Source organism: Gymnoscopelus microlampas, assembly GCF_963454915.1.
Source record: "Gymnoscopelus microlampas genome assembly, chromosome: 3".
NCBI lineage: Eukaryota > Metazoa > Chordata > Actinopteri > Myctophiformes > Myctophidae > Gymnoscopelus > Gymnoscopelus microlampas.
In genome coordinates this window covers 38,657,672-38,671,369 of record NC_139940.1, presented here as the reverse complement: position 1 = coordinate 38,671,369, position 13,698 = coordinate 38,657,672, and the positions used below count along the sequence as shown (strand labels likewise).

General features: G+C 49.8%; 1 protein-coding gene across 2 annotated transcripts in view; it reads right to left on the bottom strand.

Moving 5' to 3' along the window:
• Nucleotides 1-4,698: 4,698 nt before the first annotated feature.
• Nucleotides 4,699-13,698, bottom strand: part of LOC311042729 (teashirt homolog 1-like) — a 44,712-nt gene continuing 35,712 nt past the window's right edge. For both annotated transcript variants that reach the window (XM_084053680.1, XM_084053681.1), the window contains exon 3: nucleotides 4,699-8,626. In XM_084053680.1, the coding sequence (XP_083909806.1) occupies nucleotides 5,094-8,626 (3,533 nt within the window). In that variant the 3' untranslated portion in view covers nucleotides 4,699-5,093. The remainder of the gene's footprint in view (nucleotides 8,627-13,698) is intronic.

The window sequence follows — 13,698 nt, the reverse complement described above, 5'->3', positions numbered from 1 at the left end:
CACACCGGATAATGGGAAACACGTCATTAATCATTAATATACGGTTTATTATTGTGGTATTGTTGGCCATGAAGTGCGTCCCCAGGTGCGCCCGGCAGATTGAAGTAGAACAGTTGATCCCCAGGAAGGTATGCAATAATTCATGGAACTATGGGATGGGAATAATTCATATTGCTCATTACATTCAATTTTCTATTTGTACAAACACGGATATTTTTATTTTGCATGATAAGATGTGTCCTCGCCCTCTCCTTTATCTAAATATGATACATCCTGAAGAAAAGAAAAGAAGAAACAAACAAATAAACACAGCGACAGACAGACAACCAAACGAAACCTCCCAAGAGAGGGAAATCGCCACCGGTAATTCCACCACCTTTAAGGAGGTGCTGGCCAAGTCTTGTTTCCGCAAAACCACATCCCTCATCCCCCGAAGATGGAGAGACGTTTCATCTCCTCAGCGTTTTGTCTGGGCATGTGACGGATGACGGGCCTGGGCGACACACACCTGCAGTCCTCATCCAGGAGGAGATCATAACTAAAGGCCTGGCAGACAAAGATGATCTCCTACATCCGTTAGCTGCCGCTGTCAGAGACGCCATCATTCTGTAAAGACAACTCTGTCACATCTCCCTCCCACCACAACATAACCTCGCCTTGATGGAAGACCTCTGGCTGCCCCATCGAAAACACATACACCCCGCTCCTTGACACTAATATTCCACTTTACAAGGGCGCCGCGCTGAAAACCCTGGTACATTATCTGTTAAGGCTGAAGCTTTGTTATGCTTCAAAATGTCTTGCGTTTTGTGGTATGCATATCATGAAGGAGCACTGCTTACTGTAGGCGCGGGGATAGATGCAGTTAGGCTACTATGAATCCGTTTTACCCTAAATTGACTCGCATCGACATAGAAATAGACTTGGGAGAAGTGTTTTGTACAAACATGAATAGAGATAACTTTCCGGTGAATGCAACGCTGACAATGGTCCTTCTATCAGGACGCGAACAGATTTCTCCCACTTTTAGTTTCAGATCCGGCACAAAGGCTCTCTGCCCGCCGTTGCTTTGTCGTTGATACTCAGACATTGTTTTGTTTGGTTTGAGGTATTCTGGAAGGGTATTAAACCATACGTACGGAGTGTGCATACACAGTTCAAGGTTTTAAAGACGGGAGACACACGCTGGGATCCTCGGCTGAGGCTTTGTTTCATGACTGACAATGATCTGCTTGTTGCTATAATGCACACACCAGGAACACAGTTCATGAACCACCGCAGGTGCGTGCGTGTGCGCGCACGCGCGTGCGAACGCACGCATGCACAATGGTGTTTGTGCATTATGTGGAGGTTTGCGTACCTGTTTGCACGGAGCACACTGCGCCTCAGCTCACAGCTTAGTAGTCACACACCTTGAAGCTTTCAGCGCACCCCCCTGAAAGATCTGAAGTGACATGAAATATGAAAAGCACGGGGATACAAACACGCACTCCCTCTTTTAACTCCAGAGATCTGATAGCCCTTGTGTGTCTCCATCCAAAGGCTTACATTTCATCAGAATGTATACGGTGCACTCGTAACCTTTGATACAAACGTATACCGCAACCACCACCAGGCCTATAGATCTGAGTCACATGAATCGCAACCGAGCCGGAGCGTTGAGGCACTGTTCACATTTCCATACCGGCACCGACGCGCTCCCTACCTTGGCTGGGGGAGGAAGGAGTTAGAGAGGTTAATAATTCCTGCATCCCCCCCTGCCCCCCCCCACCCCTGTTCCCACCAGCCCAGGTAATTTTGTTATTCCGCTTGTGCCCCCTGTCTACACCCACCTCTGTCTGCCGCAACATAATGGCCCCAGCCCTATGAGAGGAAGCCGGCATTTACTAATACAAAACCTCGAGGAAATCCCTACCAATCCTCAGGGCTCACGTTCGGTGCGCCCAAAACACAAAAGCTATGCAAATCTCAGCCCAGCCTGCGTTTATCTACCCTCGGTTTCCGTTTGCACCGCGGGAACCAGCATTGTGCCGTGCGTGGCGATTATCGCATGTAATTTACATAGAATACGCACAGGAAACAGTGCACTGATCTCTAACAAAGCGGGGGGGGAGCTCTCCTATCGGCTCAACAGCTATCTGACGGCACAGCAAAATTACAGGTTTAGCTGTGGGGCATTAAACCTACAAGGTGTTTTTTATTTGCGGTGTGCAGGGAACACTATCTCCTCCAAATGTTGCTTGTTTATCTGCCCCGGTTTGTTTTATAACCCGGCTACCGGCAGAACCCTTCTAGGAAGCTGCATCTTCAGCCGGGGCTAATCTGGCCCCTCTCCGTGTTTCCTTTGTCACTGAATCCCTGTATCAACGTGCAGAGGTGCAGCCAGATCCAGAATGTGTGTAATTGCACAAAGACACTCATGCTAATATGCCCGACAGAGTGTGCGATGTGTGTGTGTGTGTGTGTGCGGACGTGTACGTGTACGTGTATGACTGACGCAGCCAGCACAAGACATGTTTTGAATGTGAGGTATGGAAGTCATAACACTTGCAAGCACGGTTCCAGTGATACAAAGCCCGGCCGTGTAAAGTATTCTATCTGAAACCTGAGACATGAGGGTGAGATGAGAGATTCAAATTCCTGATGCCATCTCTCTCTCTTTCTCTCTCTCTCTCTCTCTCTCTCTACCTCCAGGGCGACACGAGGAAGGAAAGGACACACCGGCATCTTATTGGTTAACTTCTTTGGCTGTGGGTCATTCAGAGGTCAGTTGATATAATGACTCATTTTACGTTCTTCCCCAGACTTGTGAGTGTTACTTCCACCTCCCTCCCTCCCTCCCTCTCCCTGTAAAAAAGCAGCATTCATTTCCTTGTTAACAGCTTTAGAGCTGATCTGCGGAAGACAAAAAGAAAGCAGTATCCAGCGGAATCATCTGTGAACAGTCGCGTTAATTATTGTCTGATACAGTGCGGTCAGCAGTCAGCAGGCTATATCAAGCAGAACAGACACCCATCTGATTCCTCTTACACTGTCGTCATCAATATACAACACTGATTCTTTCAGAAAAGACACGTCCAAAGGCCAGTCACAAGCCTAGCATGGGGTTCTCGCAGCACAATAGGCACCCTTACGACTTATTATCACCCTCAGCATCTTCATCATTACAATCATCATCAGTAGCATATGATGAGCCTCATGTCATGTCTTTTTTTTCTTCACTTTTTTATCTCGACTCCAAGCAGATTGAAAGCGTTGATTTATATTTTGTTGCACATGGTGTCTCGCACCGGAAATAACAGATCTACAAGCTCGCAATTCCGTCAAATCACAACACATTTTGAAAAAAGCTCACAATGTGTCACATCGCGACACATTTTGTAGCTTGTACATCGTTTATTTTCAGTGTGAGAGACCGGTGAGTAACTAAGTATAACGTGAGACATGCATCATGTACTCTGGGAAAGCAGAATGTAATATCCTGTAGGCCCCCTAGACAGTTGTGGTAAAAGCTCTTAAATCTGATTCATACAAGAATATCAAAATGAAGGATAATATGTCAGAAATGAAAGATGGGTTATAGTTTTAATTTGCCATATAGCCAATTCTAATCAAATCCACCCCCATCAAATCTATGTGAATTCAGCATTTATGCGCACCTCCATGAAAAATGAATACACAATCACAAATCTGCGACTGTTAACAACTGCTTTGGGGTTTATTTTACAATTGAGGACATGAAATGAAACAAACTAATTGGTGCTAAAAAGTTTTTTTTTTTTTTTTTTTACAATATTGTTGATAAAACATTGAAATGTATAGTCATTGTGCATCGCTTAATTATTTTTTTCCACACCATATCATGCATCAAATTGGATGCAAGTATAATTAAAATCATTTCTGTAAACCAAGCCAAAGAAGCTAAATTTGTATTTTTCTTTAAAAAAGGACATTTTGTAGCTCTACAGTATATATCTATGTACACCATCTGTTTTTCTTTTTTATTATTTTTGTATATAAAATGACAATATAAAAGTTAGAGAATGCACACACCTTAAGGTACAAAGAATGTGGAGCTGTTTCAAATGGTAAGATATGTCTTATGGAGTACTGACATTTCACTGGTAATCATTTACATGTAACGGACCGATTTCTTCTTTTTACAGTTGAATAAAGCGACACGATTTAGAAAGAGAAAATTCGTAACAAACCATACAACTGGAAAATTGCTATAAGGTGATACTTCACATCGAGAAAAAGGTTTTTTGTAATTTTTTTGAGTGTTTTTTCTTTTTTGGAGCAAACTTGCATACTGACGGCCATTCATTTCACTGATTGACTTGTAACCAGAAGCAGCATTTCAATTATTCCAAATGTTCACATGATCTGTTTCTTTTTCTAATACACCGACAGATTTCTGAGCAGGTCATTCATCATCAAAAAACATTTGAAGTGACGGGAACTCAAAAAATAAAGGAAGGGGGAAATTATAGTCCTTGATCTTCTCAAATCAATCTGATTTTGACAAATGCAGAATATTTCAAAAAATCTCTTTACAAATAAAATTCAAATGTCTAAGGTGCTACTTCAGTCTTTCAGGGGATTCTTCCATTCTTTTGGTGTATACAATTAATTTTCACCTTCTTCATATCAAGTATTATACAGTTTTCTCCCCCCCTCCCCACCCCCACCCCCGTTTCATTTTTCACTCACCACTTTAGTTACCATTGAAGCAGTAGTTGTATTTTTTTGCCATGAAAAGATTAAAATCTCGTGTTTAACCTTGATTCACTAAAATACATGCACAGATCAGACAAATAGCATATAAATACATTACAAAATAAGTGTTAAAAAAACAAAAGCTTGGCAAAACAAAAAGCAAAATTAACATGAAAAGACATGGTCCAGTCAGGCAGTTATCACAAAGAAATAAAACAAAAAAACAAAACAAAAATAAGACTGATTCTTTTTTCTGACGGCTCAGTTCCGCCCAGTGCAGTAACTGTGAACAACGTTATTTTAGTGCAATGAAATTCTGGTCAGTTCCACAGCTGTCAGTCTCTTCTCTAAGCTCTAGACCCCTCGTCCATATTTTAAACTTTCTCCAGCTTGTCTAGCTTCTCCAGAGCAGTGACAAACACCAGGTGGTCCTCTGGAGACTTACCGTGGGTCTTGCTGAGGTGCAGTTTGACCGCATGTTTGCTGACGAATGTCCGATTGCAAAGTCTGCACTGGTACACGGAGCCTGTGTCGTCCTCTGGCGTGGCCAAGGCTGACAGGGGGCTGCCGAATGTCATTTTGTCCGTGATCACCTTCGAGACAGCCTGCTGCTCCCGTAGGTGCTCAGCCGACAGTTTGGACAGGTCCTTCAGGCTGAAGCCCATGTGAGACTCCAGGTGGCCGATGTAGGCGGCCGGAGTCCTGAACTGGGAGGCACAGTCGCCACAAAGGAACACGGGCTGGCACGAGTCTATGTTCTTCAGGAACTTGGTGCTCCCCGTCCGTCTCAGCTGGTACTTGACGTTAGCCAACCAGTGGGATATGGTGGTCATGGAGAGGCCTGTGAACTTACAGATGTGGACCCTCTCCTGGGGCCCCAGGTCGGTCATGGCATAACGACCCTCGGGGGTTTCCCGCAGGCTCGAGGCGAACTGAGCCTGGAGGATGAGGAGGTGCTGGGGGTTCCAGTTGGACTGCCGCCCTTTCCTCTTTTGGATCGGGGAGAGGTCCTCCAGGGCGTCCTCGAACGCGCTGCCGTCCGCATCCGACTTCTCCGAGATGGAGGAGGGAGTGGAGGATTTGGGCGTCAGCCTGCCAGTGAGGTTCTTCACCATGTCGGAGATGTCCATCAGAGCGTTCTCTCTGAGCGGAGAGGAGACAGAGTCAGACAGAGACATGAGGGGCTTGTTACCGTTAATGCTGCTGCTGTTGAGCAGTGTGCTGCTGCTGCTGTTGTTGTTGTTGTTACTGTTACTGCTGGACTTGGATTTACTCAGGTCTATTGGCTGGTCGCTGCTCTCATAGAACTGATAGCGGTTGATTGGCTCAGCTGGCTTGGCCTGAGGGGTGGTGTTGAATGATGGCTTGTCTATCATGCTGTTGCTGATCTTGTAGAGCATGGCAAGCGGGTCTGCGGCCGGGCTCACCGGCTTCGAGGCCTTGCCCAGGTGTGTGTTCATGATTGATTGGAGTGCGCTGAGAGGGTTGACGAAAGGCCTCTCTGGTGAATGATCGGTGATGATGCCCAAACAGTTGCCGTTGGTTACTGGCGACTGGCGGGCATCTGCGCCATTTTTCGAATGGCTGTGGCCATCTAGGAGGCTCTCTTTGGGCTCTTTCTTGCAGACAAGCTCCGGTTCCGCACTCCCAGGACTGCTGTTCCTCGCGATGGGCTGTTTACCCACGGAGAGGTCGTTTGGAGAAGCTAAATGCTCCCTCTGCTCTCTTAGAGCCGGGGAGGGGGACTTGACGGAGGACGGGGGCCGGTGTCGGTCCATGCTCACCAGCTTCTCTTCTCTCTCTTTCTTAACGGAGGCAGCTTTCCCGGTCACCTTCTCCACCAGCTCCTCCATGGCAGTGACGTTGCTCCTGAGAGGGGGAGGGGAGGAAGGGCTCCTGGGAGAGTGGATGATGGAGTTTGGATCACTCACCAGGCCCCGAAGGCTGCTGTTAAACATGGGCTGCATCTGGACACTCTGGACCGTCGCCGGAAGAATAGTGGAGGTGCTCTTCATGCCCTGCAGCTGGTAAGCCGCGTGGATGCTGGGGTAGCCGCCCCATGTGGGGGTGCCAGTTTGGGCCTTGCTGATGGCACTGGATACAGTGTTCTCAAGGGACTTGAGGATGTCTAGCCCCCCTTTCGGGGCCTCCTCCAGGTCCTCTTCTCTGAGGTACTTGTACGACTTGGCGTTTACCTCCGTTTTCTCACCCGGGTCCTCTTTCTCTTCTTTTATCTTTCTCTCACCCGGCTCGCAAAACTCCATCTTTTCATCCTCGCCCGTCTCTCTTTTCTCCTCAGAGAGCGCGGGGGACACCGGCTGGGATTTAACGCTGCTGGGGGCGGGGAGCCGGGTGGTGGTCGGGGGCAGTGGGATGGACTGGATCTTCTCCTCCACCACCGGGTCAAACACCAGCTGCTTGCCCTTCTTGGAGGCAGAGTTGGTGACCTTCAGGAAGTGACCCGTGACCATCATGTGGGCGGTCAGCTGCTGCAGCGTGTCATGGGAGCTGCCACACTCCATGCATTTGAGGATCTGGGCTTTGCGGGCCTCAAACTGCCACGTGTAGCTGGCGCCGTTCTGGTAACCGTAGCGGTTGTTGGGCGTGACATATGGGTTAACCGGACCTTTCGGGTCACCGCCGCCGCCGGCAGCATGGACAGAGTCTGGGGAGCAGGGGGAGAGTATGGCGTCCTGGAGGGCTCGCTTTTTGGCGGAAGAGGCCACCAGCTTAGTGGCCAGGGCCGGCACCGGTTCTTTGAGAGGCACTTTCTGGTAATGCTTGGTCTTGATCATGTGCACGCTGAGGTCCTGCAGCGACTCGAACGAGTGGCCGCAGTACATGCACTTCAGCACTTTCTGGGCGTCCTCCTTCCCCTCCATCTCCATCAGGGAGCGCTTGCGGGGCTTGGACCAGCGCTTGCCCCGGTCCTCCTCCTTGTCCTTGTTGTCGTCTCGGTAGTGGCCCGTCTCGTTCATGTGGACCGTCAGGCCCACCAGCGTGTCGTAGGCGGCGCTGCAGTCCTTGCAGCGGAACTTGCTGGCGCCGGTGAAGACGGAGCCGTACAGCTTGTTGTTCTGCCGGTAGAGCTGCACCGTGCTGAAGAGGCTGGGCTCCGGCAGCAGGTGGTAGGGGTTCTGCTGGAAAGTCTTGGCGAGGGCCGCCTGGTGCCAGTCGTAGGCCACGCCGTTACTCGCCGGCCCACCACCACCACCACCACCGCCGCTGTGGCCCCCGCCGTGGCCGCTTCCGCTGTGGCTGCTGACGTGGGAGCTGACCGCCGTGCCGTTAGCGTTGCCGCTCGGCGCCGCGTGGTTGACGGCGGCGCTGTGGGAGCTCCGCCCGTTGTGGTGGTGGTGGCTGCCGGCGGTAGCAGCGCTGTCCTCGCTGCTCTTGTTTGCGGTGGCGGCAGTGGCGGTGGCGGCGGCGGCCGAAGAAGCGGGCGCCACCGCGGAGATGAGGGCGCCGCTGAGGCCGCTGCCGGCCGCGGCGGGCTTGGATTTCATGATGTCCATGGCGATGCTGGACCAGGAGGCGTCCGAGATGAGGTTTGCATAGACGGCTTTCATCTGCGCCAGGCTGTCCTGCAGGGAGAGGCCGTTGTTGGGGCGGAAGGCGGGCAAGGCGGCGCCCTCCCGCTCCTGGCCGTCCCTGGAGGAGGTGCTCTTGAAGTCTGTGAGGCGGTCGCTGGCATCGCTGAGCGGAGAGCCGTAGCCGGCGTCGGGGTTGGTGCCGTTGCTGAGAGGAGAGTCTCTGTAGCTGGGCGGCTGGCCTCCGTCAACGTCCTCCTCCTCCTCGTTGCACAGGAACTCCGTGTCTTGGCCGTCCAATGAGAGGCCGTCGTCCTGCAGGTGCTCTTCCTCATCGTGTGGAGTGTCCGCCTTAAGCTCGTCCTCGGGCCCATAGGCTGGAGCAGAGAGAGAGAGAGAGAGAGGAGAGGAGAGGGAAAAAAAGAAGGAAATGGGAGAGAGGAGACGAGGGAAAACAGGTCAGCTCGGTGGAATAAAAGATTTACAGCACACTAACAGGACCACTGACAAAATAACATGGAATGAATACTCGATGATGGGAAATATGGGCTTTTATTTGTGTGTGTGTGTGTGTGTGTGTGTGTGTGTGTGTGTGTGTGTGTGTGTGTGTGTGTGTGTGTGTGTGGGTGTGTGGGTGTGCATTTTACACACATGTGTCTCTGAAAGCCAGTGGTGAAAAAAGCCTCCAAGGGAAAAATAAATCACTGAGCCTCTGACAGTTGTCCTTTTTCCTTCCCAACTCCTCGCTCCTCCAGCACATGCCTCATGTTCCCCAGGATATCACTAGCTGTTTGGCCTTGTTAGCCAGCTGCATGCTCCGTTCTCCCATTCTTTCTTTCTCTCTTTCTTTCTTTCCCCCCCATCTCACTCTCGCTCTCTCTCTCCCACCCTCCCGCCATGCTTTATCTCCTCTCACTCATCCATCCTGTGAACTTGAGCCCCTCACATGTTAGGGTTACGCAACCCATCGGAGGGGAGGGAAACAAAACACTCATTTTGAGATACTGCAGCATCTCCTTTGCCCACGTTTCGCGAGCTGAAGGTCACTCTCTTTGAGTTAATAAGCACGAGAATCGGCATAACAATGGAGCTCAGACCGAGGCTGCCTCAGTCATTGCTAAATAAAGAGGAGTCTGGCAGAGACAGAAACTGAAAGAAAACCTGATCCATGCACAGGCGTGCCGCACCATAGACGGTTGATATATATATATATACACATATATTATACAGGTATATATTATGTATATATATATACTGTATATATTCTGTTTCAGTAAAGCGACTTTGAGTACCTAGAAAAGTGCGATATAAATTGTATATATATATATACACACACACACACACACACACACACACACACACACACACACACACACACACACACACACAGTATATATTGCATGAAAATATGCCGTTGCGTGATACAAAACAGCGTGGACAAAAACATTGCGACAAGAACGCATTATCAAAAGGCGTCGGACAAAGAGAACGAAACAGAGCAGAGACGTAGTAACAGGTTCAACGGTATAACGGAGTGTGTAAAAAGAAAGAAGAGATATAGGTGGATAAACCGTCGAGATTGTGTTTGTGCTTTATATGTATGTGCCTATTGCACGGGCGCGCACAAGAAAGACACGGCAAGCAGCAGTAAGCGGAAGAGACAGGAGGCAGGGGAGAGCGAGTGAGTGAGAGAAGGGGAGATGTGGGGGGTGGGTGGGCGGGTGGGAGTAAGCAGGAGGTGGCGAGATGGCGGGGGGTGCGAGAGAGAAAAGGAGGGGGGGGGGAGGGCGGGTGAGAGAGAGGGGGCGAGGGAGGGAGACAGGAAAGACGGCCCCCTCGCTTCTTCCTTTATCTCCTTCCTCCATGGTGAGATGTGTGTCCTAGATGCCAGTATCAGTCTCTCCTGATGAAACAGATGTGCTGTCAGCTTCAAACGGCACGCTAACCTGTCATATCATAATCTAAGTGGACATAATACCTGATATATATACACTGGCACCATTTACTGCTGCCTGAGAGGAGATTGGGTGGAGTGGGAGGGGAGGGGGGGAGGGGGGGGTGAACGAGCAGCTGCACCATCGACCGTGGATATGTGTGTGTGTGTGTGTGTGTGTGTGTGTGTGTGTGTGTGTGTGTGTGTGTGTGTGTGTGTGTGTGTGTGTGTGTGTGTGTGTGTGTGTGCGTTTGCGTGAGAGCCCGTTTACGATTGTGAGCGCCGCGTTTTGCGAAACGCATCTTTGCATGCACGCTCGCCTTCCTAGCTCCTCACTGGCCCACGTGTGTGTGTGTGTGTGTGTGTGTGTGCAGACACAACACATCACGCATACGTCGTTTGGGCTCTTCCGGTGCAACGTTGAACCTGACGCGGACCACAATATACTAGCATATTTCCTGTGAGTCTAAGAGTTCACCGTGTGGCACGGTTACACCCTTCTCCAAATGAGCAACACCCCCCCCCCCCCCCACAACCCCCCCCCACCCCCCCTCTTCCCCCACACTCCCCGACGCCTGACAGGATTTCAGTGAAATGAGAGCACTACAGGAGAACCTGGCTGCGCTTCAATCCCACTGACAGACTGAGACCGAGACAGTTCCTAAAACTCCTGAAAATCCCTAACACAGCAGATTAGCATTATGTGCTGTACTCTTCTACAACACATCTGCAGAGTGTCTTCTGTTACTGTGCCTTCTCTCTCTCTCTCTCCCGCACTAACCTGCTTCCAGAACAGGGGACTATCAACCCACATCAGCCATGGGAGAGATTGTACCGACGGCACGCGGCGGAATGGCTATCCGTTCTTCACAAGCCTGGCGCGTTTGTGTGAGCTCGCCGTGAATTGCTTCATGCGAATTACTCGTGTCCAAAAAATCTGCTAAACCATCATAGCTGGCAGAGCGATACGGACGCGCACACGCGCTCACACATACCCCGACACACTCGCATTTTTATGAGCGCATGCACAGACACACGCACGCACGTACGCACACACAGCAGGAATAAGCGTCAGATCATCAGAAATCTCCCTGGGTGAGTGACAAAACGCAGGCTGCGTCAGGGAGGGGCACGGAACACCGAACGCCAGGGAACCCTTTGACGATCCCTGTCAATCAATGCCCGTCCTGCCACGTTGTCATGGAAACAACAAACAGGGAGATATCAAAAGCACACACAGACAAAGGAATAGCCGAGATAGACAGCTGTATATAAAAAAAAAGAGAAAGAATGAAAGAAATAGAAATCAGAGCCGAACGAGTGGACGGTTTCACAAACCATAAAGACCACAATCTACTGATGAAACATTAGGAGGGAAAACGGCGGTCTCTATTTTAATCTATTTCGACGCAGGGCACCTATTCCTGACGGGACGCTGCGACGGTGCGGCATTCAAAGAAACACTTGGAAGCGGTACATCAGTGATCAGTCTGCTCAATCACTGTTGACAACAAAGGCAATGCAGGCGCCTTTTCGTGGAGCCGACTGGTGACCAGATTAAGCTTCCCACCACCACCTCCTCCTCCTCCTCTCCGCATCCTAGACACACACATATGCAGAGCGACACCCGACAGCGAGGGGCGGGTTCGGGGGGGGAGGGAGGGGCGCCGGGCCGCCGTGCCCGGGCCGTCCCTGGCGGTTTGGTTTGCCGAGCGGGTGATGGCTGTGAGCAGGGCCATCTGCGCGGGCGCCAAAGCGCCTGTCACTTCTGCTCGGGGATGCGACGCCATCAAGGAGACAGCAGCCAGCGTGGCCCGGGACGGCACCGTAGACTCACTGTCACAAACGGCAGCGATCAACCCCACCAGCCACGCCACCGGGTCATTGGCAATATACGCAGGAGCGTGCGCACAGCAGCACGCGCGGACGCAAGCACGAACGTGCGCGCACACACACACACACACACACACACAATCCACAAGCATGGACCAAACAATATTAGCATCCAAATGGATCAGAATTCAGAGCATAAGGATGCTACTTCTCCACATTAACCCTGACGTCCATATTTTTGGGCCTGTCATCATAGGCGGAAATGTTCAAACGTTTTCCAAAACATTTTCAGATTTTTTTTTCAAATTATTATCAAAAATAGTCATGTCCCCCACAAAATATTTTCCCCAAAAATTCTGGGGGACATTTTCTCAAAGATGTCAGATCTATAATCACACTACGCATTGCATAATGACGTGTCATGAACTAATAGAATAGAATAAAATAGGGCTTAAGTGGTTACATATGGATCGTGCACTATATGTCGATATGAATATGTTCACACACAAGTAACGTGGGTTGTTATGTACACAGCAAGATCCTGAGTGTAAATTTTATTCTGAAAGCGTTCAGAGTGAAATGAACACTCAGGACTTTGCTGTGTACGCTCACATTAAGCACCAGTTTGCCCCACAGTCGGACCTGGTTGACTATGTGTGCTGTTGTGGACCTAGTCGACTATGCGTGCTGTTATGGCCCTAGTCCACTATGTGTGCTGGTGTGGACCTAGTCGACTATGTGTGCTGTTGTGCATTGGTTCTCAAAGTGGGGTCAGTGGACCCCCAGGGGTCCTTGATGGGGTTCCAGGGGGTCCCCAGAAAAATGTGTTAATATAGCCTCACAATCATTTAAACCACTTTAAACTTTTATACTTTGGCTTTGACAAAAAAAAAAAGATATGCAAGCTCATAGAGCGGCACTCCTGCTATTTTTTGAGAAATCGTGAACATTTTTGCAAACCTTTGAATTTTTAAGTGAACATTTGTAACTCAAATCTTTGCTTCTGGGGATCCCTGGAACAAAATATTTTGAGATGGGGGTCCGCGGCCAAATACATATAATTTTGGGGGTCCTTGACATGAAAAAGTTTGAGAAGCACTGCTGTTGTGGACATAGTGGACTATGTGCGCTGGTCTGGAGTTGGTGTCTGGTGATGAAAGAGTCCGGTGAACGCCCTGGGTATTGTCTCACAGGAACACAGGGCCTCAGAGTGGAGAGAGAGAGAGAGAGACGACGGGGCTTCAAACTATAAACAGATCATCTCTAAAAACACACTCAATCACACGGCGCTCCACTCTGTGTATGATTTGATTCTTGTAAATGATACCAAAATGAAATACAGCCACAGGCGCGTCAGCGTTTTGGCAAAGAGAGAGGAGAGAGAGAGATGAGTGGGGGGAGAGAGAGAGAGAGAGAGAGAGAGAGAGAGAGAGAGAGAAAACATATCATTCCTTTTCAAACTTTGGTATCTTTGTCCGCCCTTCCATTCTGCCTCCCCTCTTTCTCTTTGCCGAGAGTCTGCCGGTTGTTAAATCAATAAAACTCTCTGTCAGGCTCACGGAGCTTCACCATTTGGCCGCTGTCAAAGCCAAACAAACCAGATAAGAAAGGCAGAAAGGCGATGAAACGAGAGAGAGCGAGAGAGAGAGAGAAGGGAGGGGGGGGGGGGAGAGGCGGGATTGG